Here is a 19,017-nt window from a genome sequence, read left to right as displayed (position 1 = left end):
ACCCAGAAGCCCTTGCCTAGCAAACCGGCTGGGCAGCTTTGACTAAGCTACTCCCCAGGAGTGAAGGAAGGAAAAAACTAGTCGAGTGCTTTTAGGGGGCCCTAGTTCTTGACACAGGCAGATGCCAGCTTGAGCCCAAGCAGCTTTAAGTTTTGATCTAAGACAAGCTAGAACTGTCCACTGCTAACCAACCTCCTGTGGAATGAAGTCACACCATTGCTGACTCTTCACCATTCCTCCTTCTTCCCAGGCGGTTCGCCTGGAAATGGCAACCAGACTTTGGGCCCCTTGTACCTCTTCTCTCACTCCAGGAACACTGAGACTAAGATCCACACCAACCTGCTTCCACTTTATTCTTGTTTATACATTCTCCTACTCCCAGATTTGGAGTCAGAACACTATGTGAGCTCAAAAGTCCTGCTCAGAGCCATGTTCCATATCCCACCAGTTTCCCTTTTCCCAACCCCCACCCACCCCCACTCAGTAAGTCCCCTTGCCCAGGTTTTGCTCTTGGAGAGAAGAAAGCAGAAGAGCAGATGCAGGACTGAGATGATTGTCCTGACCCCGCTGCCCCCAAGTGTAAGAGAAGTCCTGGATGGAATGGGTGGAGATTCCAATGACGATGGGAACCTCTTTCCAAGGCACAAGCGGCCATCTTCTCAACATGCTGCTTTTTCAGATTTGGGTAGTATGCTGGCCAGGAGCTGGGGGCTGCAGCGCCTCCAGCTGACTGAGGAGGAGAGGAATGTGAGGACGCTGATGCGGGTCCACGGTCATCATCGAGTTCAGGAGCTGCCGCAATGCTGAAGAATGCCTGCGGAGGGAGGAGCACAGGGTGACTGGATGACACCTATCTGTCAACTCAGCTAATACCAGCGGGGAGTCTGAAACACTTGATACCCCATTCATTGCTCACTCACCTGGGGCTCTGTGGGATGCTGAGTTGGTTCTGCACAGCAAGGGCCACGCTGTCACCCTTTTGGAACACCATGTCATAAGGGCCTTCCCCAAACATCATGGCATATAGCACACAGCCTAGGGACTGAGCATAACTTGGTTAGTCCCTAGAAAGGGACCAATGGAGGTGACATCTCTCCCTTTACTTCTGTGGTAAAAGGAGACTACATAAGCTAAAAAGAATACACTGACCTCAGCCACATGGCACCACCAGGGCCCAGAGAAACTGCCAGTCAGCTGGAGACCTCCACAGCCCCTGCTTAGCTTAGCCCCTGCTTAGCCAGTGCCCTCAGTACTGACACTGAGCTGTACTCACCTTGTTCAGGGGCAGGGATTATACCACATCCGGTGCAACTGGGTACAGTATCAGTGACATTTCCCAGGAAGGAAGTTGAAGTGGATGGGGACATATTGTGGTTCCTGGGGCCCCATGTAACAGAAACCAACGACCTACTCTACTCCACAGTGGGTATAGAGCCACAGCCCTCCCTACCCAGATACCCATCCACATGCTCCTCACCCAGACATCAGTCCGCTCATCGATGACACAGTGACTCTGCACAGAGAAGAGCTCTGGGGCTCGGTAGGAGATGGTGCACCGCTGGGCTGCCCAGTCCTGGAACAGTGATCCCAGAGCTCAAAAGTGGGGCACAGGTCATGGTCATGTGACCAAACTGGGACATGCACCAGAAGGGGTGGGAATGGGGAATAGGTGAGAAAAGGAACCTGGAGACTCTTTTACCTGCAGGGTCAGAGCCTGGCGGGAGCCCTCCACATGGATGCATGCTTGATTCATGGAACCCAAGTCCATTAAAACTGGCTGCCCCTCATCTCCGAGCAATATATTGGTGGGCTTCAAGTCCCTGTAGAGAAGTAGAAGTGACCTATGAGCATCTCTGGACAGGAAGGCTGGAATCCCAGCAAGCAAAAGAATCACACAGGCTGTTTCTTGGGAGAACAGAGACCTCCCATTTCTCTTGGTGAGGCTCTTCCTCTGGGCCCCAGCAAGCACACAGGGTCCTCCCACTGACCTGTGGGCATAACCCTTGGCATGAATGGCCTCAAGGCCTCTGCAGATCCCCAGCAGCAGCCAAAGGATTTGATCCTCGGTCAGGAAGTTGCCTTTGTCCTTCAGCCTTTCTATCTCATTCCACAGCGTACCTCTCTGCAACACAAGTTTCCCTACAGTTGAAGATGTTTTTGGAGCCTCTGCTCCTTAGGCCTGATCCCTTCCCTATGCCAAAGCCTATCAGCCCTTTCATGATACACACCTCGAACTCAAAATCTGAAGTGGCCAAACCCAGGACATGGTCCCTGCTTCCTAACATGCTGGACTGCTCACACAGACCTTGAGTAGGTGGCTCTGTTGCAACCCCCTCCATAACCAGGAGTCTTTCTGACCTTGAAGAACGGTAGCAGCAGCCAGGCCTCATGCTTAGCACCCCGTTCCCGCAGACAGTAAGCCACCAGGCGAAGGATGTTGGGGTGATTGAAGAGGCGATGCATGTCGGCTTCTCGCTGGGCCTCCTCCCGGTCCTGCTGCTCGTGACACAGGATTCGCTTCAGGGCGTAGAAGTGTCCATCATGTAACCCTTCCACTAGGTCCACATAGCTGAACCCGCTGTGGGCCAAAGGGGTCAATGAAGGGCCATGGTCATCTCCCACATGGCTTGGACCTAGAGAAATTTCCTGGTGGGGAGTGGGGTGTCCTTCCTATTTAGCAGAAACCTTCCCAAGATGTGGCTCTAAGAGAAATCTGAAGAATATTACACTGTGAGCTCCTCAGGAGCAGAGATATAGAAATCTTTGAGGTCCTATGGTCATAATAGAGACCTCTGCACTTGACAGATGCTAAATAAATAATAGCCAACACTTATCAAGTACTTGTGAACCAGGCATTGGGTGAGACATTTGATACACATTATCTCATTTAATCCTCACAACTCCATCAGTGAGGGATGATAATCATCTCCATTAAGCAGATGAAAAAAACATGGTTTATCAAGGTCACACGAGGTGGATTTAGCAGGCCTGGCTCCAGAATCCACCTTCTTGATACTGTGCAGCTAGGCTCTGTCAGGTGAGAGAGGACACGGACAGGGATAAAACTCTTGTGCCCCAAGCATCTGCACACCGCTGTCCTTCAATGACCATAACCTTGAGGACTAGTTAACTGACTTCCAAACACTCACCCCTCCCCCAGTTTCTGGATGAAGAGGTAGCGCTTATTCTCAATGGTGACAGTTCCCCGAGAGCAGACACACAGCGCGTGGCCCATAATGTCTCAGTCATCCTCTTCAAGGACGGTCTGAGGCTACCGAAGAGCTCGTCCAGGGTGAGTGGCCTCTTCCAGGAGATGCGCTGGGGGCCCAGCGGATCATGCTGGAAAGGAAACAACGGCAGGGTCACAGGTCCGGCACAATCCAGACGACCCATGAAGTACCAATGCGCAGAGCTCAGGCCCACGTCTCTGGAACCTACACTATTGTGTAGAGAAAACGGGCCCTGCTCCGTCGCCAGCTTCAAGGGTGGGGTCGGGGCCTTACGGCCTCAGGACACAGAGCGGCTACCGGGCCACTTCCTCCAACCCCAGCGCACCTTTGGGCAGCCCCCGCTCCCACGCCCGTCGCGCCGCAAAGGCAGAGCACAGCGTAGTTTCAGAGGACGTGCGAGGCTCAGGCCCACTCCTGGCAGGGCCCACCCCTGGTCTAGGAGCCCAGAGCCCGGGATGGGCAAGCTGCACTCCCCGACTGACCTGGCTCGGGCCAGAGCGAAGCGCCACCGACCGGAAGCAGTGCTGACATCATCCGTCCGCGCCGGCGTAACGGCCCGCGGTATCTTAGCAACCACTGGGCATCCGGAGGATGTGGGGGCGCGGAGCTGAGAGGCCCGGGGCGAGCTAGGTCTAGGGGTGGACGGGTCCCAGGACCCTGGTGAGGGTTCTCTACTTGGCCTTCGGTGCAGTCAAGACGCAGGCACCTCCGCCAAAGGGGAGCAAAGCCGGGCTCGGCCCGAGGCACCCAGGACCTCCATCTCCCAATGTTGGAGGTAGGAGGCTTCATACCTCTGGCGCTCTGGGGCAGAAAGCGGCCAACTACACTGCAGCCTGGAGGGAGATCCAGGGAGGGGCGGGTCTGGTGGCCTGGTCTCCTGATCCCGTGCAACCTTCTGGGCTCTGGCCTGTATCCCACTACCCCTAGTCTCAGTGGTTAAGAGCTCAGGCTTGTGAACCAGACTTCCAGTTTCTAAACTGAGTGTTAATAGCATGCTAGCTGTGTAACCTCGGGCAAGTTACTTAACCTCTCGGATCCTTACTTTTGGTAGCTGTAAAATAGGTATAATAGTACCTAAGGTTAAGTAGCTTAACTGTGAGGCCAGACTGACTAGTTCAAATGCCAGCTCTGTTAACGTAGTTGTGTGACCTTGGACAGGCTACTTAATGTTTCCGTCCTTTCCTCTCCTCCTCTGTAAAATGGAAATGATAATTATCTACCTCATGGAGTTGAAGATTAAATGAGATACAGTGTTTAATACAATATCTGACACATAGCCTTCAGTACGTGTCAATAAACAGTAATTATTATTACCCTGATGTTCACATCCCATTCTTGAGACTGTAAAGGCAAAAGGAACGGAAATTCACAAATTTCCAAGCCTTGGCACAAAGCAGTTGTCCTTAACATCTGTTGCCAAGGCAGGCAGGGGTAAGCTGGAGAGGGGTGCACTTCCAAAGAAGGTGCAATGGCCAGGAGGGAATGGCTGTTTTGCTGAAACAGGGCTCTCCAGGAAAGAGGTCCTTCTTGTGACCTGGTTCCTCCCTTCCACACCCCGGATCACCCTGAAGATTTTCCAGTGGTTTTCCTTGGTTCTGAACCTGTTTTAGCCTTTTGGTTCTGACATTCATTCATCCAGATTTAACCTACTATATACCGGGCCCTGTGCTAGAGGCTAAGAATTTGAGATGAACAGGACACTCCCTGTCCTAAGGGAGCCCAGTCAAGTAAAGCCATGCTTCTCAATTTTGAAGGTGCCTAGGATCACCTGGGAATCTCGTTAAAGTACAAATTCTGATTCTATAGGTCTGAGGTAGGATCTGAGATTATGTATTTCTTTTTTTGTTTGTTTGTTTGAGACGGAGTCTCGCGCTGTTGCCCAGGCTGGAGTGCAGTGGCAGGATCTCGGTTCACTGCAGCCTCCGCCTTCCGGGTTCAAGCAATTCTCCTGCCTCAGCCCCCACCCCACCCTCGGAGTAGCTGGGAATACAGGCGCGTGCCACCAGGCTTGGCTAATTTTTGTATTTTTAGTAGAGACAGGGTTTCGCCCTGTTGGCCAAGCTGGTCTTGAACTCCTGACCTCAAGTGATCCACCCGCCTCGGCCTCCCAAAGTGTTGGGATTACAGGCGTGAGCCATCGTGCCCAGCCAGATAATCCATTTCTAACAAGTTCCCAGGTGACGTTGATGAAGCTGGTTCGTGAACTGCACTTTAACACGATGTAGAGGACTTTACAAACTACTAGAGTAAGGGGTTGGCTGCAGGCTGGAGAGGAAGTCCAGGCTAAACGCCTGGCAACTTGAGGTGGTTTCCGCCCTCTTGCTCGCTGAGGTTCCCTCCCAGGAATCCGACACGTGACGGTCTGTCCGCCGTCTCAGACTAGAGGAGCGCTGTAAGCGCCATGGCTCCCAAGAAGCCGTCCTGCCTTCGTTCCTTGCTGCTGCCGCTCAGCCTGACGCTACTGCTGCCCCGGGTAAGATGAGACGGTGAACCAGCCGGCCGGGTGCGGTGACGCGGGATCAGATCCAGCGGATGAGAGAAAGTCCAAAGTAACAACCAAACAACCCGCAGGGCTAGTTCCATCCCCTGCGCTCTTGGCAGGCGCTGACCCTAGACGCTCCCTCCAGGCATCTGCTGAGCAGCGTCTCTTTCTCTTTGTAGGCAGACACTCGGTCGTTCGTAGTGGATAGGGATCATGACCGGTTCCTCCTAGACGGGGCCCCGTTCCGCTATGTGTCTGGCAGCCTGCACTACTTTCGGGTACCGCGGGTGCTTTGGGCCGACCGGCTTTTGAAGATGCGATGGAGCGGCCTCAACGCCGTGCAGTTGTAAGAAGTGCTTGCAAGAGCCGCGGAGGGATGGGATCTACTCTTTCTACCACCCCCTTATAAAGGAGGTCGGGACAGGAAGACTGCCAGGACTCCTAGGCCAAGGGTGGGAAAGGGCAGGCCAGGACCTCCTTCCAACCGCTTCCTGGAGATTCCCTGCAAGGCCTGAGCCGTCAGGCCTCCCTGGCGTCTCTCCACCTTGGGCCCTATTAACCTCTTCCTTTCTCAGTTATGTGCCCTGGAACTACCACGAGCCACAGCCTGGGGTCTATAACTTTAATGGCAGCCGGGACCTCATTGCCTTTCTGAATGAGGCAGCTCTAGCGAACCTGTTGGTCATACTGAGACCAGGACCTTACATCTGTGCAGAGTGGGAGATGGTGAGTTAGCTGGAGAAGGGATAGAACCAGTTATCCTTGTGCAGCTCCTAGACTACTCCCATCTGCCCACACTCTAGGGCCATCTCGAGCACTATATTCAATTCCTTCCCTTCCTAGCTTCCCCACCACACCCCAAAACAAAACCTACATGCTTCTTTGTTCTCTTTATGTTTGTCTCAGGGGGGTCTCCCATCCTGGTTGCTTCGAAAACCTGAAATTCATCTGAGAACCTCAGATCCAGGTGAGTTGAGACAAAAGATTTAACACAGAAGCAAGTAAGTAAAATGGGCCACATGGGTGCCAAAAGCAGAAGAGACCATTCTCAAATTGGAGGTCATCATTCATTTACCAAGTGTTTCCTTCATGCCCAGCAGGATGCTAGAAACTGGGGGACCAGACAGATCCCCATCTTTGTGCCATAAAGCTTATAATATAGTGGAAGAAACTGATTTAAAAAAAAAAAAAAAAAAGGCTGGGAGCGGTGGCTCATGCCTGTAATCCCAGCACTTTCAGAGGCTGAGGCGGGTGGATGACCTGAGGTCAGGAGTTTGAGACCCACCTGGCCAACATGGCAAAATCCCATCTCTACTAAAAATACAAAAAATTGGCTAGGCGAGGTGGTGGGCGCCTGTAATCCCAGCTACTTGGGAGGCTGATGCAGGAGAATCACTTGGGCCCTGGGGTCAGAGGTTGCAGTGAGCCAAGATCGAGCAACTACACTCCAGCCTGGGTGACAGATTGAAGAGACTTTGTCTCAAAAAAGAGAAAATCCTATCAGCTGTATCTTGACAAATGTTAAATTTAAGTGCTTTTTATCACCCCCATTGCCCCCACCCTGGTCCAAACCATCTCTCTCAGCTGGCTTATTTTATAGCTTCCTAACTGGTTTCCCTTGTTTGCCCTCTCCCCCATACAATCTGTTCTCAGTTGATCCTGTTCAAATATAAGTTTAAAGATACATCTCAGATCTTGTCATTTCTCTGCTTAAACCTCTCTAGTAGGTTCTCATCTCATTCAGAATATGAACCATAAATGCCTTAAAGTGGTAGGTCCTACACAATTGGCCCCAGTCACCTCCTCGACATTATTGCTCTTCTCCCCCATGTGCACTCTGCTGTAGACACAGTGGCCTCATTGCTGTTCTTCAGACCCACCAGGCCTTGGGCTTTGAGGCCTTTGCATGTGGTGTTCCTTCATCACAAGCTTCCTGCAGAAGTCACCTTGGTGAGGCCTTCCTGTTCTCTCTCTCACTGTCTCTATACATACATATATATATGTGTGTGTGTGTGTGTGTGCGTATATATACACACACACACACACACACACACACATAACATTTTTACTTTTATTTTTGAGACAGAGTCTCGCTCTGTCGCCCAGGCTGGAGTGCAGTGGCGCGATCTCGGCTCACTGCAAGCTCTGCCTCCCAGATTTAAGCAATTGTCTTGTCTCAGCCTCCTGAGTGGCTGGGGCTACAGGTGCGTGCCACCATGCCCAGCCAAGGCTGTGTATTTAACATGTTTCTTACATTTATATTTTATGTAGATACCATTAAATTCACATAAGCATCTTACTTTTTTTGTTTTGTTTTGTTTTGTTTTTGAGATGGAGTCTCACTCTGTCACCCAGGCTGGAGTGCAGTGGTGCAATCTCCACTCACTGCAGCCTCCACCTCCTGGGTTCAAGTGATTCTCCCGCCTCAGCCTTCTGAGTAGCCAGGATTACAGGTGCCCCCCACCACACCCGGCTAATTTTTTTTTGTATTTTTAGCCGAGATGGGGTTTCACTATGTTGGTCAGGCTGGTCTTGAACTCCTGATGTGATCCGCCCACCTTGGCCTCCCAAAGTGCTGGGATTACAGGCGTGAGCAACCACGCCCGGCCTACATTTGTTTTTAAGAAACACTACTTTAGGTTTTCCTATGTTCAAATTTCATTGACATGCAAATATACAAGGTGCTTAGGGTTGGGAATTTCTTGACAAGAGTCATTGCTTCCCATATTTAGTGGTGAGCAAGTGTGATGGTAGCCCCTAACGCAGAAGCTCTGCTCCTTCGTTTAGACTTCCTTGCCGCAGTGGACTCCTGGTTCAAGGTCTTGCTGCCCAAGATATATCCATGGCTTTACCACAATGGGGGCAACATCATTAGCATTCAGGTACAAGGGGGAAGTGACTGGAGCAGGGGAAGAAGGTACAAGGGGTCCTTGACCTCCATCCCATAGCTGGGTTCCACTTTCCCTCCCCTCTGGCAGGTGGAGAATGAATACGGTAGCTACAGAGCCTGTGACTTCAGCTACATGAGGCACTTGGCTGGGCTCTTCCGTGCACTACTAGGAGAAAAGATCTTGCTCTTCACCACAGATGGGCCTGAAGGACTCAAGTGTGGCTCCCTCCAGGGACTCTATACCACTGTGGATTTTGGCCCAGGTCTCAAGCAAGGGCTGGGAGTGGAGTCTGGGGAAGGGACACCTCTTCCACGATATTTATCTTTTTCTTTTGCCTCCTTTCTGCAGCTGACAACATGACCAAAATCTTTACCCTGCTTCGGAAGTATGAACCCCATGGGCCATTGGTGAGGGGCCAGAGAGGAGTCAGGGAATCAGGGATAGGAATGGGTCCAGCTCAGTTCCATCTCACTCACAGCTCCTTTCATTTCACACTCTAGGTAAACTCTGAGTACTACACAGGCTGGCTGGATTACTGGGGCCAGAATCACTCCATACGGTCTGTGTCAGCTGTAACCAAAGGACTAGAGAACATGCTCAAGTTGGGAGCCAGTGTGAACATGTAAGTAAAGACACTGAGGGCAATATGAATCTGTAGCTGGGGGCTGGGGATGAAAGTTAAGATTCAGTGAGTCAGCTTTTACCTGTTCCCCCACCCTCTCTCACTTCAGGTACATGTTCCATGGAGGTACCAACTTTGGATATTGGAATGGTGAGTCCAGATGGTCCCTGGGATAGAAGCAGGGAGGTAACAAGGAATTAGAATCTAAGGGCCAGGTGGATTAGGATGTCTCGAAGCTGAATATGGCCACCTCTGCCCCCTCTGATGGCAAAATTCTCTGCATGAAGCATGCTTAGTAGTGCCTGTCATCTGAAATACATGTTGAATTAATTAAATTGGCTCAACTTCAGGTGCCGATAAGAAGGGACACTTCCTTCCGATTACTACCAGCTATGACTATGATGCACCTATATCTGAAGCAGGGGACCCCACACCTAAGCTTTTTGCTCTTCGAGATGTCATCAGCAAGGTACCCTACCATTTCATTAAGCTCCAAAGGCTTTTATTAATTTGGAGGAAGGGAGTGCCCACATTGTAAAGGTAACCCATAAATTGGTGGTTATTGTCTGGGCCACAGAGCCTTCTGAGCATCCCACTGAAGCATTACCCATTCAACCAAATGGGACTATGTGTGAAGACACACAGGTGTGCAAAATTACTGAGCCTCCATGATCCCTGAAGCCCTTCCCTGGGCCCCAGGTTAGGAACTCTGCCCTAGAGTCTTGGAATAGGTATTGTTTTCTGTGGTTTTCCTATGGATCCTGAGAGAATCTGGGCTCAGTTCCAGGAAGTTCCTTTGGGACCTTTACCTCCCCCCAGCCCCAAGATGATGCTTGGACCTTTGACTCTGCACCTGGTAAGTTCCTCCACATCTTTTCTCTAATACCACACCTTTTTTTTCTAAATAGCCTATTCTTTCTTGTCCTCTATCCAGAAACTTCCCTGATATTCTAATTCTTCTCCCTTATTCTAATAGGTTGGGCATTTGCTGGCTTTCCTAGACTTGTTATGCCCCCGTGGGCCCATTCATTCAATCTTGCCAATGACCTTTGAGGCTGTCGAGCAGGTAAGGCATAAACCCACATCTGGTGGAGATGACAACCTCCCTCAACAGCTACAGCCAAAAGTTCCTTGGCTATAGCCACAGTGTCCTCTTTTATTTCTGTTTGTCTGAAGTACTCATTCTTCCATACCCAGGACCGTGGCTTCATGTTGTACCGAACCTATATGACCCATACCATTTCTGAGCCAACACCATTCTGGGTGCCAAATAATGGAGTCCATGACCGTGCCTATGTGATTGTGGATGGGGTGAGAACCTAATTCCAGGCTGTGAGCCCCAAACTCCTCCCTTCCCCAGGAAGCATTAGCCTTAAGTTCCCCACATTTACACTTTCCCACCTGCCTGTTCACATTTGCAGAGGGTTCCAGGGATAAGCTGGGATGAGGAAGAGTTTGATTAAGGATAGAGTTCTAGAATAGATGGGTGATAGATGGCTACATTCTCTCTGCCCTCCAAATAAGTATCCTAATGTGTGGTTTCCTATGCAGTGGCTAAGAGCTAGATGCCGAGCCTTGCTCCTATCCTATCTCCTATCTGCAGGTGTTCCAAGGTGTTTTGGAGCGCAATATGAGAGACAAACTATTTTTGACGGGGAAACTGGGGTCCAAACTGGATATCTTGGTGGAGAACATGGGGAGGCTCAGTTTTGGGTCTAACAGCAGTGACTTCAAGGTGAGCTAGCTTTGCCTAGTTATATCCCAGGGCTTGACTAAGGATAACTTAGCCTCAAAGCTTAGTGAATGATGACTTCATTTTCCTTCCCTACAGGGCCTGTTGGTGCCACCAGTTCTGGGGCAAACAATCCTTACCCAGTGGATGATGTTCCCTCTGAAAATTGATAACCTTGTAAAGTGGTGGTTTCCCCTCCAGTTGCCAAAATGGCCATATCCTCAAGCTCCTTCTGGCCCCACATTCTACTCCAAAACATTTCCAATTTTAGGCTCAGTTGGGGACACATTTCTATATCTACCTGGATGGACCAAGGTATTGCTAATGGTGGTGGTTTGGGTAGCGGGGAGGTAAAAGAGAAAAATCACAGAAGGAGGGGAGCAGAAAGTATCCTCTGATTAGAAACCCAAAAGGGTATGATTCTACCCCTGGAGGGCTGACCCTTTCTTTTCCCCTCTTTCCTGCTCCCTATTCCCCAGGGCCAAGTCTGGATCAATGGGTTTAACTTGGGCCGGTACTGGACAAAGCGGGGGCCACAACAGACCCTCTACGTGCCAAGATTCCTGCTGTTTCCTAGGGGAGCCCTCAACAAAATCACATTGCTGGAACTAGAAAATGTACCTCTCCAGCCCCAAGTCCAATTTTTGGATAAGCCTATCCTCAATAGCACTAGTACTTTGCACAGGACACGTATCAATTCCCTTTCAGCTGATACACTGAGTGCCTCTGAACCAATGGAATTAAGTGGGCACTGAAAGGTAGGCCGGGCATGGTGGTTCACGCCTGTAATCCCAGCACTTCGGGAGGCTGAGATGGGTGGATCACCTGAGGTCAGGAGTTCAAGACCAGCCTGGCCAACGTGGTGAAACCCCATCTCCACTAAAAATACAAAAATTAGCCGGGCGTGATGGTGGGCACCTCTAATCCCAGCTGCTTGGGAGGCTGAGGCAGGAGAATTGCTTGAGCCCAGGAGGCAGAGGTTGCAGTGAGTGGAGATTATGCCACTGCACTCCAGCCTGAGTGACAGCGAGACTCCATCTCAAAAAAAAAAAAAAAAAAGTAACCCTTGGACATGGAGTGGGCAGGATCCCTTGGTGCTGGCCACAGTGACCATAAGGAACTAAAGGCCACAATGCCTCTGAATGTAAGTACAAGTACACATTCCTTGCCAAACTTTATTGTGATTAAAATTGCAGAGACAGTACCACCTCCACATACCTCTGTGGCCCTGTCTTTGCCCTGGTTCCACAGTGTCCTTCACCCCCATCTTCCAAATAATCTCTGGTTTCATGGGGAAGAAAAAACCTAGGGCTGCTGTGAATGTGCCCTCTCAGGTTCCTGAGTTGGCCCCAGATAGAGCTATAAGAGATCAGGAAGAGGGCTTCCCTGCCTGACGGCGATGGTCCTGGAGGCAACGTGTGGAGCAGAAAGAGAAGTCGAGGTAGTGAAAGGGAGTGAGGCCTTGGAGAGATGCCCCACAACTCCAGCAGCGTCTGAACAAGAGGAAGAAAAATGGCTGGACAGGTACCCCACAAACTTTCCAATCCACACTCTCCCTATCCCTCCTCCTGCCATTTCTGTTTTCACTGCGGCATCTGCCAGAATATCTCAAATCCCCTCAACCACTCTTCTGAATACTCTGCAGGCACTCATTTCACTTGCCCCCAATGGTCCCTGCAACATTACAGTCCACCCACTCCCTCATCCCCCGCCCCATACCGAGTATTGACGATTGCAGAGTCAGGGATTGGAGGGGTAGGGGCTCCCAACTGGGCGGTGAGTCGGCGCTCTGCAGCCAGAGCTCTCTGAGGGAGACAAATTATGTTAAGGACAAGGCCCCAGTGGTGAGGAGGCCACCCAAGAGGTGACAGCTGCACGCTGGGGAAGGGATTAGACCTCTAGGAAGCCTTGCCGTGGAGAACATCCAGCCTCACCTTCTCTCGATCACTGAGGGCGGCAAATCGCCGCTGCTCTTCTCGTTCACGCTCCTCCTGCTCCTGCTGCCTCTGCTGCTGTTCCTCCCGTTGCCGCCGGGCTGCCTTCTGCTCCCTTTTCCGTGTAGCCTGCCGTGCTTCCATTTCTGGTGTCAATGGTCCTGGCACCTGGAGGATTTCAAGTATAAGACCCTATAAGCTATCGTTGGTAAAACTGCAAGAAGTAGAAAGGATCTAGCCAGGATCTGTGATGCCTTCCCACTCTGCTTGTCCTTCCTATTCCAGCTGACCTGAGCCTTGTTGTAATCATAGGCATCTGGATTCTTCTCCATGAACCTTCGGAACTCATTACGTGTTGATTTGTCAGCTGCAACAGTATAAGGTGGCCGGGCCCGAGAGTCCCTAGGTGCAAAAACTCCAAAAATGGGTTTAACTTGCCTCCTGCCTTTCCCAACATCACCCAACCAGACCAAGGGAATATTGTCAAGTAGCTAATGCCAACTTTAACCTCTAAATTATCCTCTCTATTCCCAAAATGACTTGATGAGGACCTTTACTCACTGCACAGTGGGGTTGGCACCTGCTTCCAGCAGCAGACGAACCACTGAGCCTCTTCCAGCTGCAGCTGCTGCATGCAGGAGAGTAAAGCCACCGGAGCCCAAGGGGGCACTGAGCAGAGACAGAACTCTAGGGTCTGCAGGGCTGGGAGCTAGCTGGAGCTTCAGCACTCCAACATCTCCAGCTCGGCAAGCAGCAAGCAGTGCATTCCAGAGCTCTGGCTGACCAGGGGCTTTGGCCTCATCCAGCAAAGGGCCCAAGGGGGCAGCAGCTGCCTGGGATGACTGTGTGGAAGGCTCCTCTTCTTGAGGTTGCTGGAGAAGAGTCCGATGTGCCCTAGCCTCCTGGTCTCGGCTTTTCTCCTTCTTATTCCTTTTTCTCCTCCTCCGCTTGGGCAATACTTCAGACTCACGAAGATCCAGAGTCCCCATGGTCAACTCCACTAGCTCCAACTCTACCTGAAAGCCATCATCTCCCTCCGACCCTGAACCTAGGGAAAAACCTGACATGTGAAATCCATCTAGGGAGTACTCAGAGGGTAGAAGCAGATGCATAAGAATGAAAGCCTGAAATGAAATTATTTTTATTTTGTCACCCAGATAAAGTAGCACATCAAGAGCTGAGTCCATTATATCACATGCAGAAATGAGGCTCTCAGCCCAGACAAGAACAAGTCCCTGGACTCTCCCTGTGAGCAGCCTTAAGATGCTGCACAATAGAGGAAAGCATGGAAGCAGCCCTCAGCCTCAAATCACAGCATCCAATCAAAGATAAACTATGTGAGATCCATGCAACACATCCACGCATCTGCTCCACGCAAAGATTTTCTTAGCTCTGGGGAAACGTCCATAACAAAAGAGATAATAGATTTGGAAAGGTCACTAAACATGTCTCAGTAATTGCTAAGATACAGACACTGTGTGGGTGTGTGTTTAAATAAGGAAATGGGTCAGTTATGAGAGTAGGGAATTTGCCAGTGCATTTTTAGGACAGAAACTCAGATCTGACAGTTGCCAGATAGTAATCAAACCCTGTTTGGGAGATTCCTCATTCTGCCCAAGTGCTTCCTTTTCATCACTGCAGATCTTTCTTATTTCTTCCTCAGTAGGTTTCTTTCTCTCCTCTCTTACTGTTTTCCAGTGTGTCTGAGGTGAGTGCAGTCTGACTGCTTCCCCAGGGTCTTCTGCCATAAAAGAAAAGATCTTTCTCAACTTTAGCTGAGGAGAAGCTAGCGCAGGTTTCTCTCAATGCAGATGTAGCTGGGCTGCAGTCCAAGGCTTAGAAAATCCTCTGGATATACCAATGAGAATGGAGGCTTAGGTTGGAGAGAACAGGAAGGTCTAGGGAATTGGGATCTGGAGCAAAGGCTCACCATAGACATGCAAAGTGGTCAGCTTATGGAGCACACGCTGTAGCTCTTGGAAGGTGGGTCTGCGGGTGGCAAGGGGGATATCCCAAAGTCGGGGATCCCCCCTTTGCAGGGGTGCCCCCTTGCCTCCAAAGAACAAAGACCGGCCAGAGCGGGGAGCACGCAACAGTATTGTACCAGCCTCCTCCAGTGCCTTAGCCCAGGTTGGCCCTGCCAGCAGGTCACGAACATCCTAGAGAAGAGAGTAACTCAGTCCTGCATACCTTCACTTGCTATTTATAAATCTCCAACTAAAAAAATGGCCCACAGAAGTGCAAGGGGTGGAAAGTAGAGGATAACACGGAGAAAGAATAGAGGACTAAGGCTCCTGGGGAATCCCTAATCTACCTTTGTCTACCTATAATGAAAATTGGAAGGATATGAGTCAAAAACCTCCCACTTAACAGTGAGTTGAACAGAGATGCAAAAAAAGTATGGATCAGTACCACCAGATCTAAAAGGCTTAACTCACCTTATATAGTGTGGCTTCATTGTAGCGCCTCAGGTTGGCTCCAGCAGAGCGTGATGGCCCACCTCGGGCATCCCGAAGCCCCTGGGCTGTGCCCCGCTTGGCCCGCACCGTATAGCGGTGAAAAGTTTTGTGTGTCACCACTCCTCTTCTGTAGACAGCACAGACTCAGTACTGGAGACCAGCTGGTGCTCCCTGGCTAACAGGATCCACTCCATCCTTACCCCCATGCAGCACCCTCTCACCCTTGAAATATAGCACCAGCAAAGTGCCCAGCTGCAGCCATGAGCACCACGCAGTCTCTGGGACCTCTACTTTGCAGGTTCTGTAGCAGCAGTTCTGCCTCTTCTGGGGGATCCTTGATGACAGAGAAACATCAGAAACATATCTGTTGTATTCACTGACAGCAAGAAACTAAGGGCCGATTTTCACAAACATTATTTAATATTACCACCCTGAGGCTTGTTTCCATTTGACAAACAAGGAAATTTGAGGCTTGGTGAGGCAGTCAAGATGAAGTGGTAGAATCACAATTCAAACCTAAATTGGTTTGTTTCCAAACTTAATTCCATTACACTTAACCCTTCCACAATTCAGGCCAGTTTCAATTCAAGACTATGTTGTCAAGCGTGATACCCACACCCAACAGGAAGGAAGAGAGGCAGGGAGAAATGCACTAGGCTAAGGGAAATCTAGGCTGGGTGTACAAAAGGCTGGGGTTAGCCATACCACCTGTATTGTCACTTGCCTGATGAGGGCCTAGGACACAGCGGTAGGCATAAAGAAACTGGCCCTGAGCATTCTGGAAAAGAACTCGATGAGGGTAAAAGCCTTGGGGTCGGCTAAACTTCTCAAATGTAGCCCTCTCCCGATCCAGTGTCTGCAAGTCCTCCTCACTGGCTGAGTCTGAGTCTTCTGATCCCGAGATGCTGGAAAGATCTCCTGAAGACAGACAACATGAGATACACAAGTTTGGTACCCCATCTTTGTTCTTTCCTCAAACTCTAAACTAGTGCTTTCTTATACCTCCATGTCCTACTCCTACATAGGTCCCCCTACCACTCATCACCTGTGGAGCTCTGCTTTTCAAAGTCCAGGGCAGACAGGAGAGGCTTGTCCTTGAGACGTTGCTTTAGGTTAAACCGATGCCAGTCAAGCTTATAATGTTCCCTCTAGTACAAAGACAAAAAGTGAGATAAAGGTGGAAATATGCCCCAGCCTGGCCTTGTACTGGCCAAGACCAGTTATAGAATTCTAGGAAGTACAACCAGGTAACACCAACTGCCTCAGTCAAAGCATGGACCTTTATTAAGACAAATCAAATGTCTACCTCTCCCCACCCACCATTACACTTTTGCTTCTAACATCTAGCTCTGCACCTGACCTATTACCTGTTCTTGGTGGTTCTGGAAGGTCTGGTCACAGGTTGAACAAAATAACTTCTCTGAAATATCCATAGGACCCTGGAGTAGCTTTCTTTCTGGGCTTTCTCTCTCCCCTGAGCCTAAACAAGGGAAGAGGAATTGGACATAGAAAGCGAGCCCAAATCCACAGTGACAAGAATTATATTCAGAGTGTGATATACAAAGCAGAGGAGGATACAAAAGAGATGGCATGATACTGCCTTCAAGGAATTTACACTCTAATAGTCATGAAATAAACAGTACAGCAATCACTTAATGCAATAAACATGCTTCTGAAAAGATGTACGTAAAATGAATGTAAATAAAATAAAATTGGCTAGGTGCAGTGGCTCACGCCTGTAATCCCAGCACTTTGGGAGGCCGGGGCAGATGGATCACGAAGTCAGGAGATCGAGACCATCCTGGCTAACACGGTGAAACCCCGTTTCTACTAAAAATACAAAAAATTAGCCGGGCATGGTGGCGGGCGCCTGTAGTCCCAGCTACTCGGGAGGCCGAGGCAGGAGAATGGCATGAACCCGGGAGGCGGAGCTTGCAGTGAGCTGAGATCACACCACTGCACTCCAGCCTGGGCAACAGAGCGAGACTCTGTCTCAAAAAATATATATAAAAATAAATAAAATGAATGTAAATAAAAACTGGCCCTGGGCATTCTGGAAAAGAACTCAATGAGGGTAAAAGCCTTGGGGTCGGTTAAACTTCTCAAATGTAGCCCTCTCCCGAGATCCAGCGTCTGCAAGTCCTCCCCACTGGCTGAGTTTGAGTCTTGTCTAATTTAAATTAGCCAAACATTGTTTAGGCGAATCCTAAAGAAAATAATTTCTATTCAGTTTAAAATTATTTTTCACTGTACAAAAACTACTTCCCAAATGCTTTTTAAAGTTTACATTTCCAATTAGTGTACAGTTTGTCTAAGGAGAGGTGCAAGAAAAGATGTAGCCAAACTAAAGTTACACAAAACAGGCCCGACACGGTGGCTCATGCCTGTAATCTCAGCACTTTGGGAGGCTGACCCAGGCGGATCACTTGAGGCCAGGAGTTTGAGACCAGCCTGGCCAACATGGTGAAACCCCGTCTCTACTAAAAATACAATAATTAGCCGGGCATGGTGGTGCGGGCCTGTAGTCCCAGCTACTCGGGAGGCTGAAGCAGGAGAATCACTTGAGCCCGGGAGGCGGAGATTGCAGTGGGTGGAGATCGTGCCACTGCACTCCAGTCTGGGCGACAGAGCGAGACTCTCAAAAAATAAACCTATACAAAAACAAATAATAAATTGTTTCATATTCAGCAAAAAGGAATAATTTGAGCGGCGCCTGGTTAAATGTGGAATATATCTGTGAATTTTATCTCTACAAAGTTTAAAGTGTTTTTGAAGGGAATGGTGTTAACGTGAGGAGATACATGCAATGGTAAAAAGACTTGTTTGAAAACAAGGGCTGTGCTGGACATTACCCAGAGATTAAGTGAATTTAATCAAGCAGAAAGATAAATCAATTGGCCTCCTAAGCTCGAGAATACCAATAAGAATGTGTTCCCGGAACGGGCAATACGCTCTAAGGAGCCCTGTCACGTTTCACACGAAACCTTCCAGGATACCTGAATAAGAAGTACGCGGAGCCCGGGCCAGAGCCTCCCCAGGCGCGTGGCTCACCAGGCTCAGGCCCTGAAGGACCGGAGCATCCGCGCTGAGGTCAAACAGGGAGATCGACGCAGGAGCCGGGGCTGCATCTGGAACCGGCGACATGGCTGGGCAGAAATTATTTAGCAGCAGCTCCTGGAGTAGAAAGCGTGTAAGAAACAGAGCTCCTGCAAACGAGATCCTACTGCTGCGTCTCCTGCCTGCCTGACTTGGTTTCTCCTTTACCGCAAGACTTCTCGTCTCTCATCCTGCTACCAGCTGTGAGATGAATACCTTGACCCCAGTCCACTTTCTCAAACCCCCAGTCTCGGCCCACAAAAGAATGAAATGGGCATCCAGCTCCCAAATCGAGTCCAACAGAGTTAAAAATCACTGAGGTTGCCTAGCCGAACTTTCTTCGTTACCCATGCGACCAGCAATGACTGGCCCGCGTAAACTCGCCCACGCCCTTAGAAGACGCACCAAACGTCCCGGGAGCTGAGCAGCACGCAAGTCCTCAGGTCGATAGCCGGATTTCTGCAACACAACAATCCCCGTCACTACGGAGCAGCGAAGAGGACAACCGGCGGCGTCCGCACCTGAGCCCCGCCCCACGTAGAGCACACTATTGGGCCGCTGACTGTCCAAG

General features: G+C 50.1%; 3 protein-coding genes across 10 annotated transcripts; 1 reads left to right on the top strand and 2 right to left on the bottom strand.

Moving 5' to 3' along the window:
• Positions 1-328: 328 nt before the first annotated feature.
• On the bottom strand, positions 329-3,778 carry STK16 (serine/threonine kinase 16). Of its 4 annotated transcripts, none has more exons than XM_055290713.2 (8): positions 3,713-3,778; positions 3,150-3,339; positions 2,359-2,578; positions 1,989-2,122; positions 1,700-1,820; positions 1,478-1,573; positions 921-1,042; positions 329-814 (listed from the first exon to the last, which is right to left on the bottom strand). In XM_055290713.2, the coding sequence occupies exons 2-8, from the start codon at positions 3,233-3,235 to the stop codon at positions 676-678; spliced, it is 918 nt and encodes a 305-aa protein (XP_055146688.1). In that variant the 5' UTR covers positions 3,236-3,339; positions 3,713-3,778; the 3' UTR covers positions 329-675. The 4 variants fall into 4 exon arrangements, with proteins under 4 accessions (XP_055146688.1, XP_055146689.1, XP_055146690.1 ...); XM_055290714.1 differs by having other exon boundaries at positions 3,439-3,757; XM_055290715.2 differs by having other exon boundaries at positions 3,556-3,751.
• An 11-nt stretch (positions 3,779-3,789) lies between these two features.
• On the top strand, positions 3,790-12,170 carry GLB1L (galactosidase beta 1 like). 3 transcript variants are annotated; one of them, XM_055290709.1, is made up of 17 exons: positions 3,790-4,005; positions 5,574-5,703; positions 5,892-6,058; positions 6,288-6,438; positions 6,619-6,679; positions 8,500-8,594; positions 8,691-8,865; positions 8,952-9,010; positions 9,104-9,225; positions 9,335-9,375; positions 9,576-9,694; positions 10,007-10,081; positions 10,202-10,291; positions 10,423-10,536; positions 10,829-10,960; positions 11,057-11,272; positions 11,437-12,170. In XM_055290709.1, the coding sequence occupies exons 2-17, from the start codon at positions 5,632-5,634 to the stop codon at positions 11,710-11,712; spliced, it is 1,965 nt and encodes a 654-aa protein (XP_055146684.1). In that variant the 5' UTR covers positions 3,790-4,005; positions 5,574-5,631; the 3' UTR covers positions 11,713-12,170. The 3 variants fall into 3 exon arrangements, with proteins under 3 accessions (XP_055146684.1, XP_055146685.1, XP_055146686.1); XM_055290710.1 differs by having other exon boundaries at positions 5,562-5,703; XM_055290711.2 differs by lacking the exon at positions 3,790-4,005 and having other exon boundaries at positions 5,600-5,703; positions 5,944-6,058.
• ANKZF1 (ankyrin repeat and zinc finger peptidyl tRNA hydrolase 1) lies at positions 12,119-18,984 on the bottom strand. Of its 3 annotated transcripts, XM_055290708.2 has the most exons (14): positions 18,852-18,984; positions 18,347-18,524; positions 16,718-16,830; positions 16,396-16,498; positions 16,075-16,268; positions 15,572-15,684; positions 15,330-15,477; positions 14,822-15,050; positions 14,480-14,632; positions 13,453-13,939; positions 13,182-13,293; positions 12,892-13,059; positions 12,677-12,762; positions 12,119-12,450 (listed from the first exon to the last, which is right to left on the bottom strand). In XM_055290708.2, exons 2-14 carry the CDS (start codon positions 18,492-18,494, stop codon positions 12,327-12,329), a joined length of 2,178 nt encoding a protein of 725 aa, XP_055146683.1. In that variant the 5' UTR covers positions 18,495-18,524; positions 18,852-18,984; the 3' UTR covers positions 12,119-12,326. The 3 variants fall into 3 exon arrangements, with proteins under 3 accessions (XP_055146683.1, XP_063501215.1, XP_063501216.1); XM_063645145.1 differs by lacking the exon at positions 14,480-14,632 and having other exon boundaries at positions 18,852-18,971; XM_063645146.1 differs by lacking the exon at positions 18,852-18,984 and having other exon boundaries at positions 18,402-18,524.
• Between the last annotated feature and the right edge of the window lie 33 nt (positions 18,985-19,017).

This window comes from Symphalangus syndactylus, chromosome 8 (genome assembly GCF_028878055.3).
Source record: "Symphalangus syndactylus isolate Jambi chromosome 8, NHGRI_mSymSyn1-v2.1_pri, whole genome shotgun sequence".
Classification (NCBI taxonomy): domain Eukaryota; kingdom Metazoa; phylum Chordata; class Mammalia; order Primates; family Hylobatidae; genus Symphalangus; species Symphalangus syndactylus.
This window is presented reverse-complemented; position numbering and strand designations above follow the sequence as displayed.

What these genes read in the sequence shown, in the direction of transcription:
- GLB1L (XM_055290709.1), top strand. Translation starts at nt 5,632, where the DNA reads ATGGCTCCCAAGAAGCCGTCCTGCCTTCGTTCCTTGCTGCTGCCGCTC. An exon ending in CAACTTTGGATATTGGAATG is followed by an intron (nt 9,376 to 9,575) that starts GTGAGTCCAGAT and finishes GCTCAACTTCAG; the next exon opens with GTGCCGATAAGAAGGGACAC. An exon ending in TTCGAGATGTCATCAGCAAG is followed by an intron (nt 9,695 to 10,006) that starts GTACCCTACCAT and finishes ATCTGGGCTCAG; the next exon opens with TTCCAGGAAGTTCCTTTGGG.
- STK16 (XM_055290713.2), bottom strand. Translation starts at nt 3,235, where the DNA reads ATGGGCCACGCGCTGTGTGTCTGCTCTCGGGGAACTGTCACCATTGAG. An exon ending in ATCCAGAAACTGGGGGAGGG is followed by an intron (nt 2,579 to 3,149) that starts GTGAGTGTTTGG and finishes TTTGGCCCACAG; the next exon opens with CGGGTTCAGCTATGTGGACC. An exon ending in AGCATCCCACAGAGCCCCAG is followed by an intron (nt 815 to 920) that starts GTGAGTGAGCAA and finishes CTCCCTCCGCAG; the next exon opens with GCATTCTTCAGCATTGCGGC.
- ANKZF1 (XM_055290708.2), bottom strand. Translation starts at nt 18,494, where the DNA reads ATGTCGCCGGTTCCAGATGCAGCCCCGGCTCCTGCGTCGATCTCCCTG. An exon ending in GTGTCCTAGGCCCTCATCAG is followed by an intron (nt 15,685 to 16,074) that starts GCAAGTGACAAT and finishes TCTGTCATCAAG; the next exon opens with GATCCCCCAGAAGAGGCAGA. An exon ending in GCTGGTGCTATATTTCAAGG is followed by an intron (nt 15,478 to 15,571) that starts GTGAGAGGGTGC and finishes TGCTGTCTACAG; the next exon opens with AAGAGGAGTGGTGACACACA.